This window comes from Dermacentor albipictus, chromosome 1, assembly GCF_038994185.2.
Source record: "Dermacentor albipictus isolate Rhodes 1998 colony chromosome 1, USDA_Dalb.pri_finalv2, whole genome shotgun sequence".
Classification (NCBI taxonomy): domain Eukaryota; kingdom Metazoa; phylum Arthropoda; class Arachnida; order Ixodida; family Ixodidae; genus Dermacentor; species Dermacentor albipictus.
This window is the reverse complement of record NC_091821.1, coordinates 206068843-206088611: the sequence shown is the minus strand read 5'-3', so window position 1 is coordinate 206088611 and position 19769 is coordinate 206068843. Positions and strand designations below refer to the sequence as shown.

Sequence of the window (19769 nt, the reverse complement as noted above, 5' to 3'; positions counted from 1 at the left end):
GAAACAGGAAACATTCCTTCCAACTGGAGGAAAGCGTGGATTGTGCCCGTGCTGAAAAAGGGTGATCCTGCCTTGATTGCTAATTATCGTCCCATATCAATAACTTCCACATGTTGCAAACTTGCTGACCATATCATAGCTAACGACATAACTACATTTCTAAACGATAACAAGGAACTTACCCCCCATCAGCACGGGTTTCGAAAAGGCTTTTCCACTGTCACTCAGCTAACTTCTGTCATTCATACTTTTGCAAGTGTACTAAATAGCGCTGGTCAAATGGATGTTATTTTTTTAGACTTCAGCAAAGCCTTTTGATGTTATTTCTCATGCCAAACTAATTTACAAACTTGAACTTATTGGTCTTCCTAATTTCATAATTCGTTGGATTTCCTCATACCTTTCTCACCGCACACAATTTGTTTGTATTGATGATTGCTATTCAAACCACCTGCCGGTCACTTCAGGCGTCCCACAGGGAAGCGTCCTCGGACCTCTCCTCTTTTTGATATATATCAATGACATTACTAACGTTATAACTACCCCTGTTCAAATTAGATTATTTGCAGATGACTGCGTTTTATTTCACCAAATTACTCGCCAAGATGATCAAGTTTTACTAAACTCCAATCTTCAGAACATACATACATGGTGTAATAAATGGGACATGAAGCTAAATTTAGAGAAAACAGTACACATGACGATAACTAACAAAAAGGCTTCCTTTTCATTTCCTTACAATATTCCATCTCACCTTCTGACCGAAGTCAGCGAGTACAAGTATCTAGGAGTTACAATAACGAAAAACCTTAGCTGGAATAAACATGTATCAAACGTATGCTCCTCAGCCTTTCGTAAACTCTGCTTTCTTAGACATAAACTAAAACTTGCCCCACCTGAACTTAAAAAATTAACCTACTTTTCAATAATAAGGCCATCACTAGAATATGCGCGCACCGTCTGGGATCCCTACACTAAACGTAACATCGAGGCCCTTGAAATGATTCAACGCAAAGCCGTCCGTTTTATTTTTTCAAAGTATCGTGTAACTGACTCACCAACGACCCTCATGCGAACTCACGGTATTGAAACATTACAGCTGCGCCGGAAAATTCAAAGACTGAAACTACTTTTCTTACTAAAAAACCATAAACTGTCTATGAATGCAGACCCCTTCCTTAAACCTAACACTACGCGCCAAACACGAAATCATCATGCACAATCATTAACCCCTTACAGTGCTAGGATTAACGCCTTTAAATACTCATTTTTTCCACGCACCATTGAGGAGTGGAACAGGTGTCCGCCAGATCTTTTAACCAGAGCTGATTCTTTTGACTCAATGTTTTCTTCACAGCATTTAATTTGAGAGCCATTTATTTCTACGTTTACTTTTTGTATTTTTGCATCTGAGCCTTGTATTTATTGCTGTATTTTGTGTTACAACTTGTATTTAACATTTTTCAATTTTGCTAATCCTGTTCTTTTTTCATATATTATGTATTCGCCCCTCCTGCTTGGGCCTACTGTAGGCCTGCAGTATGTTCTAAATAAAAATAAATAAATAAATAAATAAAATAAAAATTACAACTAGGTGTGGCCTTCACCCGGTGCTACCTAGATCTCATCGGCCAGGCGGACAGTCCGAATTGTGAGGAATGCGGTATTTCTGAGACGACAGAACACCTCTTGTGCATCTGCCGGCGATTTGATGTACAGAGAAAATTGCTAACAGACATCTTGTCAAAATGTGTCGTTGGACCATTAACTGAAAAGATTCTACTGGGACCTTTGCCTGATTCCGTCATCAGCTTGATAGTCTGAAAGCTCTCAACAAATTTTTGTATGAGAGCAGACTGGACAAGAGACTTTGAAGAGTCTTTTTTTTTTTTAACATTCATATCCTGAACAACCAGCAGTGCCTGCAAATTAAAATGTATGCAGTTTTCAAGTGGTGTGAAGATTGGTCTATGAAACCAAATAGCGAGGCATCTGTCTTCGTGCATATTACAAATAAGAAATCTCCTCTGAAGCATATGTATTCCCTTAACAAGTGCCCTTTCACTGAAGTTGACAAGTACAAACATTTAGGTGATACAATTACAAACTGCTTAACATGGTTGAGCCACTTTAATAAAACCTGCTCATGTGACCCTAAAAAGCTTGGTACTTTACGACACATACATCACACTATTTGCTTATAATACTTTCATAAGACACTGAGAATATGCAAATATCCTTTGTGATACTTACCTCCAAAAAGATGTTAAAAACTAGAAATTGTACAATGAAAAGTGGTTTGTTTCATCTTGCAAATTTACCAGAGCACTGCCTCACCATTAACATTATAGCCACCAATATTCATATCTTATAACACCAAGAGCAATTGCTAGGCTAAAGTTTATCCACTTGCTTTCAGCACATAGCATCGCACACGTAATGCGAAGATGTGGGATCGTTCCCCAACAGCAGCTAGTTGTTTCTTCATCCACTTTCATTGCCATTATAATTTAATTCAATTGGTAAGTAGAAGTAATTTCCCCTATGTTTTCCTTGGTGTCTTTGTTTGTTGGCTTCTCATGATATGATCCACTTGCTTTAGTCCTTTAAATTTAGTATTAGTCCTGGAACTTATAACAAAAGTTGTTGCAGATAATTTATAATACCCCATGCAGTTACATATATTTTGACCATACAGAAAAACATTTGAATTGAAGACAACCCGCAAAAAACATCTCAACCTTGAGAAAGAAAAAACTTGGAATGTTGCTGTAATAAATGGAGCGCATTTCTTGCAGTTCCAGCAAGTACAAGGTGCTTTAAAATTTATGGCATCATTCTTGATTGACTCATTGGTAGCCCTAATATCTAAGCCAGAACCTTCAAGACACCTTTCTTTATAAAAATTTTTGTTTTGCATAGTCTTTGGGAGACTGACAAAAGTCAGAAGAATGCTTTCTTCCGCTTCCTCTGGGAGTGCTTTCTTGCTGCTGTTGTCATTAGTTCTTGGAACACGGCAGGCTCCATGCTATGTTTATTGTAACAGTGCTAGCATTTTCATTTTATGACATTTTCATGACAATAATAATGTTAAGGAACAGCATAGCTTGTAGAAACATATTTTGCCGTCAGATTGGCTCCGTCACGAGGAAACACATATTTGATCTCCTACAATATACAACCCATAATTCCATGCTGTATCACATATGATACTGCAATTATTGCTTGCCTCACAGATGAAAAAACTTTAATGTCTTTTTTGTTCAAAACATTACAATAGTCTGATAAACAATAAAGACACACACCAATATTTTTTGTACCGATTTCAAACATAAAAATCGTCAAAAGAACATGTTTAGGAACCTTTTGTGCATTGTGTGACAAGCTGCCACCATATTTTCAAGAAAAAAATAACTCAAAAATTTTATTCAGCATTACAGTCACTTTGCATTTCATTTCTCGATGTGGTATGGATTATAAGTAAATTTGTGATTTTTCTTGTAAATTTTTTTTTTCATTAAGTTTGCAGGAGTGTTTGCAGGAGTTGCTCCACGAGTATTATATATCATACACCATGCGGCAAGGGGTTAAGGCTTACACATGCTCACACCCTTAACTTTAGTTTGCACACACTAATCTTTTCATGCACCGCTTTTTTTTTTCATACTTTTGAGTGGAGTGCATCACCGCCTGAACCATTTTGTGATTAGTCTTTGAAAATCATTCGTCTTTCTGTCCATGACTGTATAAAAGACCCGTGATGGCTGTCAATCACTGCATCTGAATGTGCTCGACCAGTTTTGCTTTCACGCATTGTAGTTTTTTTACATGCGCTTTACTATGGCATGCCGAGCCAGAAGTTGACTATGTCCACTTTTTGCATAATGTTTGAATTTATCTTATGAACTGCTTTTATGGCCCCCTGCTTGACCCTCAGAATGCAGAATGTTTCAAACCTCAACTGCTAGAGTAGCCAATTCATAACACACAACAAATTGTACCTTGATGTAGCTTCTCAAGTAATAAATCATTACCAGGAATTTTAAGTCCACCACATCTAGAAGTGGCAGAATATATATATATATATATATATTTTTTTTTTTTTTCTGCAGTGGCGTCACTGAAAAGTAGACAAGAACACTACACATCATTACTGAAATTATGACATGCTAACGTCTTTAGGTGTGTGAAGAAAAAAAAAATTGAAGGAAGAAAGTAATGAACACCAGCTTATGAGCAAAATTTTCCAAATGCATTTAATGGATCCAGTCACAGAAACAGCCAAACGAGGTTAGAAGCATTTATACAGTTTACTCTTGCTAGTCTAGTCCTCGAGCACATCAACACTATCATAACCAACTAGGACATTGTAAAAAACCGTCCTGTGAAAACGCTCTTCAAACACTACAAACCTCTGCCACCCATTTTTCACCCTCAAAGTGCCAAGAAACTGCGCGAGTGTGGACTTTTTGTAAATATACACAGGCTCTAGTGCTCCAGGCTTAAAGCTCTGTTTTCTTCGCAACCCAGGTAATGCTGCCTGAAACACTAAATTAAACATTTGCTGTGATTTGTTGTAGTAGATACGTACTGGCGCGGACCTTAACAAGTAAAATGATGCGAGCATGTACGTGGCGAGCACAGAGGCGCCGATCACCTTCTGGCCATTTGGAATTTCATTCGAAAGGTGATCTACAGTGTTTGAGACCTCTGGCCACAGACGAAAGTAATAACCGCCCGCATAGCAGACGACGGCGGCCACCACGCCTGTTCCAGTGATACTAGCCAAATGCATGTAATTGTGCAGCCCGCTTGTATACACAAGCTGGTCTTGAGTTGGATTTAAGCCGTCGTAACGAGCATATTGCTCGCGAGTTTTCTTCAGGAAAGGTTTGGTGTTTTCTCGCCAAGTGCTTTCTCCGCGCTCTTGGCCGTGAAACACCTTCTGCAGCAAAATAAGAAGTACATTAATCACCAGGCAATTTGCTACACCATTCGAAACGCCGTTATAAAGATAGTAAGCAGTGTCGGTCAGCACAAAAATGTTGCAGGAAAACGCAGCCAACAGGTCTTACTTACAGAGCACCTTGGCTTCAGCAGTGCGAATCTTTTGCCTACGCTCAGCAAGCACCCTCTGAAAGCAGCAAATTCGCATTTGTGAGACAGTTGCAACCATTGCTCGTGTTAAGTTACATCTAATCATGCCAGTAATAAATCGCGATAGAACAAATTCATCCTTTTCGCACCTCAACATGTTCGACTTCTTTTCCTTGATAAAAACACGTTAATGCGGATCCATTTCGCCTTTTAGCATTTTCACTTCAATCGTCAAAGTCAACGCAACAACGCGAGGCGGTCATCGGCGCACATTGAGCTGCTTGATTGCTAAGCAAAATATGACGAAAAGCATGACCGCACTACACTGTAACCGTACAGTGTACCATAGAATAAAGAACCAACTGTACTAGACGATTTTAGTACACTGCAGTAACCACTTTAACCGTAGTCGGCACGTGCGCGCCGCAGAACCGGCAGAACTTATGCAGTTGATGACGATGATGGTAGTGATTATGGTGATGAGTGGTTTAGGTATTAATATTGTTTTAAAATATTGAATTTTGATTCTTGGAAAAAGGAAAATTGCTTATTTTACTGGAATTAGTAGAAATTCTAGAACACCTGAAACTTGGGGGTGGCCCAGCATGAAATTTGGCCCATCCCCAAATTGAACTAGGCCCACCCCTAAATTTCACGTTCGTAAGCCCCCAAATTTCAGTTGGCCCATCCCCAATTTCAAGTTGGCCTACCCCTACTATAAGCTTCCCCGTGCATATTCTATTGGTATGGGTGTTCTCTCTGATCAATTCTTTTTTATTGGTTGAAATTGTTCCTAATCGCTTATAAATTCTATCAATCATCTGTACATTTACACAACTATAACGACTAAATGTCTTAACTTCGCAAATTGTGCATGTTTTGCACATTTTAAAGAAAAGAAACGCATCAAGGCAGATGACGATTATCGTTGTGTGGCAGAAGGGGCACTCCAAAGGGTGTAAACTGTTCTTAGAGTGTATTTAAAAAAATGTAAGCAAGGCAGATGAAGGTTGTTGTTGCGAGGCAATTTAAGCCCCAAAGGATGTACACTTTTTTAAGAGTGTATGATCTGAGCAGAAATATATAATGCATGTACATATAATAGAATGACATATGCGCAAATTGTGCTGAGCAGTGTATCATCGTATAGTCATAATTTATGGGGGGTGTCAGAACCCCAATTGACCCTCCCTCTGGTTACGGGCCTGTTTACACCCTTATATGGTATACACATCCGCGCATAACGCCCTTGAGACTTAATTTAACAATGTCTTTCTTTTTCCCCTAAGGGCGTAATTAACACTGACAAAAAACCCCGCACGCCTACGCGTGCTGTATTTAAGAGTGTACAAAGGGCATATTTCAAGGGGTGTAAGAGGGTTTTTTTTTTTTTTTTTGCCAATGTGGTAACAATGATGACGGCGTCATGAGGTTTCTTTCTGCCAATCTCTGTCTTAGATGGTGCTGAAATAGCAATTGTATTTATGTTGCTGCCATAGGCGCCGACTACAGGGGGCTCGGGGCCCGAGTCCCCTCCGGAGTTTTCCGCCCCCACCTAACGTGTCATTGCCAAAGTTTTGTCACCCACATCATTTGAGGTTTCTTTTGACTTGCCTCGACCTTTTCACTTTAACTTTTATTGGGGCTAATAGCTTATTGCATCATTGTTGGCGCGGACGTGCACGGATTTTAATTCATACTTTGCTTTATTTCTGCAAATCCTGACAATAGGAGAACAAGCGCATTAGAAGTAACAGCGGCGGCTGCCTCATCCGTATTTTCTCACTTCACCATTGTTTTAAATTTCCGTTGTGAACACCATGCACATTTACAATATATTTAATTATATATACAGGACAAAGTTTATTATATTTTTAAAGAGAAGGATGTAGCCATAACAATTATTTCTAAAGGTATGGATCGATATCTTATGCCTAGAGAATGAATATGTTGCTGTATGTCCACCTCGCTTCAAAATGCTTTGCGTGCTTTTTTGACCATGAAAAAAACCTGTAGACTTTAGTTTATCAACGGCGTGTGAAATGCACGTGAATGATATGTGTCTCTGTATCGCTTCTCTTTTCAGTAAGCAAAGGTAACGACTCATGAAAAAAAAAAAGAACTTCTAATCATTTACAACATTTATTAGGGATGGAAACATCGTCACTTGCATGTAGAGGTCATAAATATATGCAGGGTGTCCTTATTAACTATAATACACCAAGATTTAAAAAAAAGCAATGTGTTACTCGAAGAAAACCTACTGCATATTGTTTCCAGTATAGTGGAGTAGCTGCCAGTAATGTTTTCGTTACTGAGATTTAATAAGGTAATTATAATTAATTATCTAACTCGACACGTACTATCATAATTATCAAAGTGTCAAAGAGGCATTTGTAGGCACAGCCAAGGAACATCTGACTGCGGAATTTTCAGCGACGTACGAGTTGCGTACTAGTTTTTTCCGACTTATAAATAAACCCTGCGAAATATAACGAATACTACGTGACTGCGCTCCCACCCGCATTATAAAGCATCGCCACCGAGAAAGAAATGATGGAAACAAAGAAAAAAATCACCACCCAAGCACTCCGTACAGATGGTTCATCAGCGAAGCTGAAGCGCGCGGGCCTGGGTTAATGGACCTGGGCCTGGAACTGGGTTAATCTTAACGGTTCATTAAGCAACGGCTTTGTAGGCTGCCGGATCCTCGGTACGCAGTTGCTGCTTGCGCTCGGCTGTACGAGCCTGTTCTTGTGCCCGGGCTGCAGCATCGGGACGGCGTACACAAGCTCGTTCCCGGTTCTGCTCGCGGTTGCTGATCGAAAGCTGCTTGCTCCTCAGGAGTACGCATGACGCGTGGCCTGCCCATTTCGGAGCCGGAGAGAAACTGCTGCGCGCCCGCTCGGCTGCGACGGAGAGCAACCACCTCACTACGTGCGCAGCCAATCGCACGCCACTCTTTCGCTTTTTTTTTCTTTCGTTCATTCGCATGGGGTTGCGCCGGAGGAGTTTTCGGTGTACAGGCGACAGACGGACGGACGGGCGAATCGGCTTCGCTGTAGAACATCGTGATCGAGCTAGTGCGTTATCTGCCGCGCCTCGGCCTAAGTAACATGTCGCGTTTGGCGTTAGTTGGAAACAAGCTGTGATAGATGTCTTCGCGCAGATAAAGCGTATGGATGTTTTCTTTTTTTTTTGTCAAAAGACCGGTCACCACAAAAGCGAATTGACAACTGCAGTGCAAATGTTTAAAGGTGCGTTTTGTTTCATCCCAGTCGCCATGTCTTTCTCTAATGAGCAGAACGTAAAAATGCTCCTTGCCTTGGGAGCTGCAAATGACAAGAGGAAGGCCGCAAATATATATATCGGTCATTGAAGTGTGGTGGTAAGCCAAACGCGTTGTCTGTCATCAGAAATGATGAAAACCTGAGACAAACCGGCAGGTTCAAGAAACAGCGGAGTAGGACTCCATCTTTGAGTCCCTAGCCTACGCACGGATGTTCTAGCGTTTATGGTCTCAAACCCTCATGCTAGCGTGTGGGACTTGGCCGTCCTGATACCAATTTCCAAGTCATCAGTTTGGAGGATTCTAAACGACGGCCTTTCACCCGTACCACCTTAACCAGCACCAATGCTTGCAGAATCGAAGACCTGCAGAATCGTCTAGATTTTTCGAATTGCGTTCTTACAAAAGCCGATGAGTCACTGGACTTTTTGAGCAACATGTGCACAGATGAAGACAATTTTCACAGAAACGCCCAGATAAATTTGCATAATGCATACTATTGGAGTGACTACAGTGCACACTGGGTAAAGCGCACTCGGTACCAGTACCAGTGGTCGTTCAATGTGGGGTGCGGAATTTACGCCGGTGCTATAATCTGTCCCATCTTCTACGATCACACACTGACTGGACAGCGTTACGTGGACGAAATTCTTGAAGGATTGATGGATTAGTTTCTCATCGAAGTCCCGCTCTCACGCCTTCCACTTCTGTGGTATCAGCAAGATGGAGCACCAGCACACAGTGGCAGCCGAGCACGAAACTGGATGGCTGCCACTTTTCATGCGCCATAGATTGGAAGGCACGAGCGTGTAAATTTGCCGGCTATAGGTCACCTGACCTCTCTCCAATCGATTTCTTTCTTTGGGGTGAAAGATCGTGTTTACATGATCAAGACAGACGCCAGATTAGCTCAAGACAAGGATAATAGATGTGCCGTAGAATTCGAGCGTCGGTCATCAAGAAAGCCACTGAAGATGTGATAAGGCGGACGCAGTACTGCGTGAAGCAGAAGGAGACCTATTCGAACACGCCCTGTAGGGAGCAGCTGGTGTTCAACGGCGCTTACGAATTCATGGATCATAAGGGCACACGAAATCTTTTGAGTGTGTGTGCGTGTGTGTGTGTGCGTGCGTGCGTGCGTGTGTGTGTGTGCGTGTGCGTGTGCGTGTGTGTGTGTGTGTGTGTGTGTGCAAGCGTCCCGATTGCCAATTCGGCTCAATTCGGCTGGTTATTTACTTGCTTGAACGCATCGGTTTTGCCTTTTCTCAACACGTGGGTCGCTTCCCAGTCTGTTTATTTCGCTTTTATTTTATGACATGAGCCTGTTTTTGCAGCACGTATACACTCTCCTGAAAGCTAAAACCGTCACTTTTATTTGGCTTTGGTCTGAAGCAAGTTTCTGGTGCGAAATATAACTGCGCGCGCACTTTGTCGATGCGGTGCGAGCGAAGCCGGGATATTGAAACATGCTATGCCTATTACATTGTTTTTCGCGTTTCGTGCGTGGTCAGATCGGCGCTTCGTCCGCGTTATCAAGGGGCTTTCGTTATCAATGTGAACGGTCGGCCTTGAGAGACGGATAAGTCTCAAACCTGCTGTTGGTGCCCCTTCCGTACCATTATCAATTGAAGGGATGCGCTGTCTCTTAGGGTTTGCGACAGGCACTGCAGTTGCTTTTAATCGGCCTATTTGAGGGTGCTGTTTTATCATGCGGGTGGTGAGGTTTGTTTGCCAGTCGGAAGAAATATTGCACGCAATTAGTACGCCGCTTAAAACGCAGCAGTTAGATGTCATGTGAGGGTGCCTACAAATGCCTCGTTGGCACTTTGATAATTAGGACAGTACTTCTCAAATTAGATAATTAATTGCAATAGTCGAATTAAATTTTAGGAACGAGAGAATTACGGGCGGCTACTCCACTGCACTGTAAACAATATGCACTAGGTTTTCTTCGAGTAACGCAACTGTTACAAGTCTTGGTGCATGATAGTTGGGGGCACCCTGTATATTTCACTCAGTAACCGAAAGTATAGGCCAAGCCGGATCCACTCGAAATCAGAATCAACAGGTCATGCGCAGGGGCGCTTGTAAACGGAATCACAGAAAAAGGAGAGAGAGCCGCTGCAGTTTCGGCGGTAAGGCGAAGCAGTATTAGTGATAGCCAAGTATGCGACAATTACACGAAGGTAGTAGCACAGTATGTTACTGCAACGTTGCAACAACATTGCCAATGTTGTATTATGTTGCGCTAACATTCTTCAACATTAGATAATGTTGCTGCAATGTTACCAAGCAACATGCTGATAACGTTGCTCTAAAGTGGTCTTTTTCACATTGCAGCAATATTGTCAAATGATGAATAAATGTTGAACCACCTACGATGACATTGCTATAACATTCATGCTATAGGCTATAATTGTCTGCCCTCTCGGGCTATTTCTGAAGCCCAAATAGAAAAGCCGGTACCAGCTAGATCACTTCTCCTCACCATTACTACATTAATTTTTTTTATTTTTTGCTTCGAGCGCAAGCTTGCATGTGGTGTGCATACAGCTGGCGAGCAGTGCAAGTGTACTTAACTATGTCACACTGATGTAAAAATATATACCTGTATCGAAAATATTTCTAAACAGCTGAAATATCTGTTTTTTTATTAAGCAGGCGGTCTAAATAAAAACTGCCGAAAAAATTGAGTTCTGGTTTCACTGACGCTCCGCAGTCTAATGGCCATGGAGATCATCACAAATCCAAATCGCGGTACAGCCGAGAGCCCATTTCCTTCTTCCATGCCTTCTTCCATGCGACAGCCAGCCCTGCGACGCGCGCTCATCTAAAAACGTGCCACTCAGCGGCAGTCGTGTCAAAGTCCGCGTTTTTTGTTGTTCTAGCATAGTTTTTTTTGCAGTCGCCGTGCCTGTGCTTTTTTTCTTGTAGCTTCTCTGCAATTCAACTGAAATGGCGCAGGCTTGCTCCGAGGATGACCTCAGTGGTAAGTGATTTCTACTCATTGTTGTGCTGTAACACGTGTTGGTTGGCACAAAGCCATGCCCTTCGTGATGGTTTTAAGTGCTACATTCGTTGCATCATGAAGAGAGTGAAGCGTTCACTAAGTGAAGTGTCCATTCGGCAACGACGCCGAAGAATAGCAGAGGCTGTTCACGGCGAACTAGAAAATTGTTTGGCCGTTGTTGATAATGGTCGTGACAGCAGATTGTGCGCATCAGGAGCAGAGCAGGATCAATACGCCTTTTTGTCGCATAATGTCGTTTTATCCTCTTTATCAGTGCCAGGCGAGGACGCAGATGAAAGCCGCAGTTCCAACTTGTCAGATTTTGGCACCTCTAGCGGCATCTCTGACATAGGAAGTGCAACGTCAGACTTGTCGCGGATTTCTGACGATGACGAGTTGGTGGAGTGTGAAGATAGGATGACACCTGAGTCTGGTGCCGCTACTCAGTGTCTAGAGTACGACTTGCGTGTATGGGCTATTAATAGTAAATTGCCTGCTTCACACCTGAATTCCCTGCTTAAAGTGCTCAAGCCATACCATCCAGAGTTACCCTCGGATGCTAGAACATTGCTAAAGACGCAGAGGCATACTGATCTGGCAGTGATGACCGGTGGTCGTTACCACTATTTTGGAATTTCTCGTTCTTTGGAAGAACATGTTGCACATGTTCCTGCAGATTGTCGGACATTGTCACTCATTGTGAACGTAGACGGCCTTCCGCTCTCCCGCAGCTCGAGAAAGCAATTCTGGCCGATTCTCGTGCTTGTAAAGGAAAGTTCACACTCCTCTCCATTTGTTGCTGCTCTCTATGAGGGTGACAGCAAGCCTGGAGATGTGACCTTGTACTTAAGTGATTTTGTCTCCGAAATAAGGAAGCTGCTTGAGGAGGGCCTTATGTACAATGGCAAGGTCTATGCTGTGAAAATCCATGCATTTGTGTGTGATGCCCCAGCAAGGGCTTACATCAAATGCATTAAGGGCCATACAGCCTATTTTGGATGTGAAAGGTGCACTCAAAAGGGTGCATACTCTGCACTTGACAGGAAAATCATTTTTGATTCCCATGACAGTCCCTTGCGCACTGATGAAGATTTCAGGAGCTTTGCCCAAGAACATCACCACCATAGCGAGTCTCCGCTGCAGTGTTTTGGTGTTGGGATGGTCACACAGTTCCCACTAGACTATATGCACCTGGTTTGTTTGGGAGTAATGAAGAAACTACTCATTTGTTATTGGGCTTCTAAAAAGCCATCAGCTTCAAAAATGTCATCACAGTCAAAGCTTCATGTATCCACGATGCTTGCTAGTTTTAACTTGTATGTTCCAAGTGACATGAAGCGCAGGCCACGATCACTGCAATTTTTGGAGCAGTGGAAAGCGGTTGAGTTTAGGAACTTTCTACTGTACTATGGACCACTTGTCCTCCAAGGAAATTTGGAAAGAAAGTTTTACGACCATTTTATGAAGCTTAGTGCTGCTATTGCTATCCTTGCATGCCCAGATTACGCAGTGCACAACGTGGACTTGGCGGAGCACCTTCTTCAAGAGTTTGTAGCTGAGGCTGGCTCCCTATATGGAAAGGGGATCTATGTCTATAACGTGCACTCATTGTTGCATCTAGCTGACGATGCCAGAAGATTTGGCCCTCTTGATGACTTTTCAGCCTTCGTTTTTGAAAACTTCCTTTATAAACTTAAGACCCTAGTAAGGACGAAGGCTCGAGCTCTTCAGCAGGTTATCAAGCGCCTCAGTGAGAAACGCTTTCTTAGTAATGTTTCCACAGGTTCTCTCAATTCATACCCAAGACTGTCAGGAGAGCACTCTAATGGACCTGTGCCACCAGGGTTTCAAGGCAGACAGTACTCTTTGCTAGAGTTTGAAGGAACTGTGCTAAAGCTTGGCAGGCTGGATAATTGTGTCCAGCTTAAAGAAGGTCACATTGTATTAGTAACTAATATGTTGCAATCGGTGTCGGGGGCCAGCATCTGTGGGCACTATTTCACAACTTTGGCTGACTTGTATTCGCAACCATTGCCGTCTTCAGAGCTCCTGGTTTTTGCTGCTAAAGACCTTTCACAAGATCTTTCTGTGTGGCCTGTTGATGAAATTAGAAATAAATGCATGTGCTTGCCAAGCGGAGGAGATAATTATGCAGTATTTCCTCTATTGCACACATGCCATGGTTTGGTCCACTGAAATGAATGGACTAAATGAGACAAGTATAGCCTGTGCTGGTATACTTGCTAATTTAAACTGTTCATTTCATTGGACCTGCTCTTCTCAAGGTCATGAGATTGAATCCTTGCCACAGTGGCTACATTTTGATGGAGTGAAAATGTGTGTGATGTCAGTGCATGTTATAAAGAACACTGAGTGGTCAAAAATTAATTGGCAGCCTTCCGCTTTTGTGTTCTAAAAAATCCATGTGCAGCTTCGAAATGTGAAACCTCTCATTCCACCATATCATTACCTGCAGTACAAGTGTAGCAGTTGCATTGCTGAATAATAGGAAAGGCAATATTTTCGGGGATCACTGGTTGATTTCGTAAAATATAAAACTTGCCTATCAGGGTAGATAAGGCACATGAATTGATTCACAATGACGTGAGTTTAAAGGCGGGCGAGAGGCATATAGTGGAGGGCTGCTGATAAATTTTAACCACCAGTGGTTCTTTAATCTGCACTGACATCACTCGCCACATACATGTTTTTCACATTTCACCTTCATCAAACTGCACCCACCGTGGCTAGGATTCCATCGCATTAATTCAGTTTTCTTTGTTTTATAATTTCAGGGGGGAAGACATACAGCATCGTTCTTTTTGAAGATGAAGATGAAGTTTCCGTCGTGCCCACTTCGTGGATTTCAGAAAACACAGTTAGGTGGCCACCATTTAAGAGCACCGCAAAGATAACTACTGCCATCAAAGAGCAACAACCACCATCAAGCGACTGGACTAGCTACAGATGTCGAGTGTTGTGGACATGTGGTAAGCTTCTTGCCCAAGTTTCTAAAAACATGTTCAAGTTGGTAGCTTAAGTTCGTGTACTATCAGTAAGATCGGTAAATTTTTGGCAGTATTGTTAGCTAAACTTTGAGCTTGAAAGTTATCTTCGTTGAACCTTATAATTAAGGTATCTACAATTTGTTTACTCTTAGTACCAGAACTGGTTGCTTTTGTATTGAAACTAGTGAAGGTGGCAAATTTTGAGTAGATGAATATACTAAACATATTAATTTGGACATGTCATTTTTATATTATGCTGTTATTTCTTTCACCACTCAGTGTTCAACAGTTCTATAAATTTTTTTGTTTGTCTTTTTAAAACTAGTGCTTTGCATTTCATTTCTTTTTGGGCAATAAATATTACATTCATTCTTTTTAGGCAGCTATGAAAGTGCTAGACAAAAAGAGCAGCAAGCAGAATTCACATCAGATTTGGCCTCAGATGTTGAAACAATTCAGCAAAGGCGGAAGAGGCGGCCACCAGCGCGCCTGGAGTCTTCAGATGAAGAGAGCATCGACTTTCCTGTTCCTCTACGAGGACAGTGCTTTAATTCTTCGCAACAAACTGCGAAGTTTGTTTCACGACCACCACCGCCAAAAATTGTGAAATTGTCACGGTTCAAGCCCCAGTCACTTGCTTCACAGGATCCCCAGATACAAAAGGCCCCACCTAGCCGGGAAGTGGCTTTAGATGATGGCGATTCTTTTGCTGAAAAAAGGAAGCTTGACCAAAATGGTAGGGGCTGCTGTCAGCCTTTGGAATCATTTATTATGCTTGCGACATGAGTTGCAGGTCGCAAGAATTTGTCCAACTTTATGTACAGTCTGGTCAGGTGCTTTTTAATTCTGTAAAGGTTATAGAAGGGCTATAGTTGATTATTTCATAAGTGGAGCGTATAGATAGACGACAGCAAACCTTTATTTCTGGCCGCCGTACAGGGAAGGTGCAGGTTGCATGATCATGCGAATGTTTCTACATTAGGCACTTTATAGACAGTGTTGCTCTAACATTGCCTTACTGAATGTGTTTAATTTTGGTGATGCATCTGTTGGTGTCATATGCAGGTGCCTGCCGCATTTGTGAGCTTTACCGTAGTAGGATACAATTTTAAAAAGAAGTTGGTAACACTGGGCCATGGTTCACATTCTCTATATTACTCTGCTGGCCAATCAGTACAGTAAATGAGAGCAGCTTTTAGTGTTTTAATTTATCAAGCAAGCATGAGCATCAAAATTCTTGGTCTTATCATTTCGTCTGGTGATTAGCTTCTTGTTTAGGTCACAAAAGCTTTAACAGTTGACTACATTTTTTTGCAGTGGAATTCGGTGTGGGGGTCCCAAATGTGGGCGGAGCTTCACTGCACTTAGGTTGCATCCAACCATGGTGTTACAATTTAGCATGGAAAAGTTGGTCTGTTCAGTTGTAGCAGCCACATGATCACATATTGGTCATTGCCATAAGTTAATCTTATTTAATTTTATTCATTTACTTAAATATTCTACAGCTCCATGTGGAGCTATAGCAAAAGTGGGAGTGGAATGTAAATAGTAAGTCTTCAAAGTGCAATAGGTCTTTAATTTATTTCAGTGCGTTTACAAGCAAATATGTTCACTGTTATTGTAGATCCCCTAAATTTAGTCAATACTTTTTGGGAAAACGCACTTATGTTAACAGTAGAATATTTGCATATGTTTAATTCACCATTTTTAAGTCTGACTGTTGAATAATTTGTTTTATATCTGCATTTCTTATACCTTTCATTGCAGCACGAGTACTCTGGCTGTGTTAAGGATCCTGTGAAGTTACGTGTGCATGTTTCTGCATGGTGTTCTTGTATTGGAAATGCAAAGTGTTATTCATGCAACTTAAGTTAGGCCCTTTGCAGATTATTGGTTAAAGAAAGAAATGGCAGGAATCCTTTATTTAACTGTTACTACTATTTCTTAGGTGGATTGCTTTGCTTGTAGAAAGAATGAAGACATACTTAGGTTACTGCTTACATAAGATTAAAACCATTACAGTGAAATGTTTTAGCTTGGTCAAGTTACTTTTCTCTTCTTTGTTTTAGCCATGCTTGGAAAGTTGCTCAAGGAGGTGAAGGGAATAAGAGCTCAGGTAGATGGCCTGGAAAAATCCATCCAAAGGATAGAGCAAGCCATCACAGAAAATAAACAACCGTGTGCACAACCTGTCAGCAGTGCCATTCTTGAACTGCTTCCCCTGGCAACTCATCAGAGGCTGGAAGAATTGGAGTGGCAGCTTCATGATGAAAAAAACAGGACAGACCTCGTAAGTTAAATTTTTGCTCTGCAAGTACACATGCATGAAATTTTATGTGGATGTCTTTTTTTTTTCTAGATGGCCCATTTATCGCGAATCGGTGGCACATCAGTGCAAGATTCTGTACGCAAAATTATGCGGAGATGCATGTGTGACACGTTGGCCCAGGACTTTTCTCTGACTGGGAGAAAAGGAAAAAGGCCATTTATTGGGCTATACCTGCTCCAAGTCCTCACAGGTGCTATATTTATATATCTCTCATGTGTAGCATGCATACGCACATTCGCATTTCAGCATGCCATGATTTTTAGCTGTCAGTTAACAATGCATAGGCTTGAAGCACTGAATGCATTTCCTGTGTAAGGAACATAAGCAGTATATTTTTTTATACTGATAGCATGGGCTTTTCCTGGCATGCCATCACCCTGCTGGTTTTCTGCTTTGCCTATTATAGCGAAGGGTGATGAGGCCGTTGTTCAGCACAAGCCATGAGGCTTTCTCTTATCTTACTTTAACCCTCTTCTCCAAGCCAACCAATGTAGCCTTGTCTTTGATGATTCATTCTCTTTTTTTTTTTCATTTGTTTTTCAGAAACGCTGAAAAGCAATTTCGCACAGGCCACGGAGTCACAAATACATCTTTCGATTGCCGAATGGCTCCGTTATGCACCATCAAGACAGAAGAAACGGTAAGAGACAGTTCAGTACTTTAATGATTGGCAGTTATAGATCAGCAATTTAGAGGCGCCAACACTAAATATTTCCTAATAAATATGTGCATTTTATTGCATGCATTACTGGAGTTTAAATAACCTCTGGTTTTAAGTTGGGGGCAGACAAAATAGGAAGTGTTTTGTTAATTTGGAAGATATCTTAGTGCAAGTATATATGTTATTTTACTTTTCCTCATCCTTGATCCATATTTTTGAGCAGTGTCAGCAACCTGCACTTAATGTTGCACTTTTTGTTGTTAGAGGTTTTGCTATTGGAAGTGTGTCCACCAAGATGCTTATGATAGAAAATTTTTGGTTCTTTACATATTTATTTATTTTTTTGCAGGGATGCAGCTTCGCCTTTGATGTCATGAATCAGACCATCATCATGAGCAGCTGGAGGCCACCAGGGGACAAGGGGACAAGAAGTTTCTAGATGTGCTGAATTTTTGAGGCAAATGTTGACAGTACTTTAAATTTGTAGTTTTCCAGTGCAATAAAAAGGTGTAGCAATGTTGCATTTATATTGTCTCCAGAAGTTGCTTTAACATTGACTGAAAGTTGATGTAACATTGGAGCAATATTGTCTCAACGTTGTCTTATGTATGTTGCGTTAACGTTGCAAAAAGAGGACGCTAGCCACGTTAAGGCAATGTTAGAAGCTAACGTTGTGGCCACACTGAGGCAACAAAGCGTGCTACTAGGGTAAGATTGTACCACCGAGAGACATAATATTCTTGGTGGTGGAAGAGGACTCAGGACTCAGGTCTCCTACTATGCGGTCTTGTTAATTCTCATATAAGGCCGTCATTTCAATGAACAATTCTTCAAGGTCACACGAAGTTTCTTCAAGTGCAAGAAATATGTATGTCTGAGGTTCGGAAAGCTGGTGCCTCCCCCCCCCCCCCCAAAAAAAAAGAAAACTTTCCGCCTATGGAACTTACTGCTATTGCACACGAAAGCATGCATGTACAATATATTACGCAAATGTCCGCAGATGTTCGCGTAATTATCCAAAACACACAGGCGCTCACCCTTCCGGTCTGTGTCCTTTAATAAGGCTACAGGTATCGAGTGGTCAGCTTTCGCGGCGCCTAGAAATGAGTTGCGAGTTAGTGGTGGAGATTAGGCGTCAAGTTACGTAACTCAGGGCGCCTGCTAGTCTCGCGCTAAGAGAGTGACACTTGCGCGCCCGCCTTGGTTGCGCTCTTCGGCAGTTTCGGTTTTCTTGATGAACTTGGCCGAAAATCATTACGCTGCAGATATTAGTAGCACCGCCAGCTTATTGCACGTCTTACACCGGTTATGAGCTCTTTGTCTGACGGCCTTCAGATCTTGATTCTTGGGTACAACGCAAATGAAAAAGACACAGGGCCACTTGGCACTCAACGCGCTAGTCCTCGTCGCGCACCCAAGAACCATGGAGAGTCACCATCTCGCCCAATCTGTCCCGTTCTTACGGTCAAATATTGCACTAGCATCAATCGTTTCACTCTTTTGGTTAAAATGTTATAGCTGAAATTACTACCTCGAGTCATTTTAAAATGCAATGTCCTTATTTGTGGTTAACCGAGAAAATCTGAGGAAAACGGGCTTTGTTTATTTCAAAGAAATTTCGCACGCATTTCCTGAAACATCCTGTATATTGTCATCGTCATGCTAGACTTCCACAAAGCGCGTTGTGTGCGCAAAAGTATAGCTCGCTGTACAGTTAGCGAACTTATGCAACAGCATATATGTACCGTATCGGACGTTTTCTAATTTATCTTCTGCCTTCACAAAAAATGTTAGCGCGCTGCACGCGCGGTTCTCTCTGCAGATCGTCCTTGCATAGTCATCGGGAATGCCGCAAAGGATTTCAGCGTGGCTGCCTACATGAGTTTAGAAGCTGCGACGGTTTGCTTTTTTTAAATAGAACAATATTTCACTGAAAATTGTTTCTTCGGTAGCGTAACGAAAGCAGTCATGCGATTCACTTGCATTTGAATGAGAAGGGCCTGCGAGTTTCCTCTTAGACGAGTTCTGTATTGGCTCACGCGCAGCTTGGCGGAAATTTACGCTCAATCGTGGACGTCATGCCGTGTGCGCTTTTTCCTCGTTCTAGATTTAGCTGTTGCTTCCGCTGCACACGTCGTAACTGAGATGACTGGGAGGAGGAAAACTCAACTGTAGAGACATCATGTACGCAGTATATAGCAACAATCATTTTTCACGTACGCAGCCACAATGTGCAGGGCAAAGCAAAATTTTCTTTTATAGTTCTTATATGCCTAAATATTCTCGCACACATTTCAGTTTTTGACACCCTAGCAAAAATTCGAATAGGGATTCATATTAGTATAACACATTTCTATTAGCCTTACAATTGGCGT

At 41.9% G+C, this 19769-nt stretch overlaps 1 protein-coding gene across 2 annotated transcripts; it reads left to right on the top strand.

Moving 5' to 3' along the window:
- Positions 1 to 10918: 10918 nt before the first annotated feature.
- On the top strand, positions 10919 to 17921 carry LOC135896714 (uncharacterized). 2 transcript variants are annotated; one of them, XM_065425203.1, is made up of 7 exons: positions 10953 to 11375; positions 14192 to 14386; positions 14784 to 15140; positions 16474 to 16694; positions 16764 to 16923; positions 17277 to 17373; positions 17744 to 17921. In XM_065425203.1, the coding sequence occupies exons 1-7, from the start codon at positions 11342 to 11344 to the stop codon at positions 17769 to 17771; spliced, it is 1092 nt and encodes a 363-aa protein (XP_065281275.1). In that variant the 5' UTR covers positions 10953 to 11341; the 3' UTR covers positions 17772 to 17921. The 2 variants fall into 2 exon arrangements, 1 of the variants encoding a protein (XP_065281275.1); XR_010562786.2 differs by lacking the exon at positions 16764 to 16923 and having other exon boundaries at positions 10919 to 11375.
- Positions 17922 to 19769: the final 1848 nt, after the last annotated feature.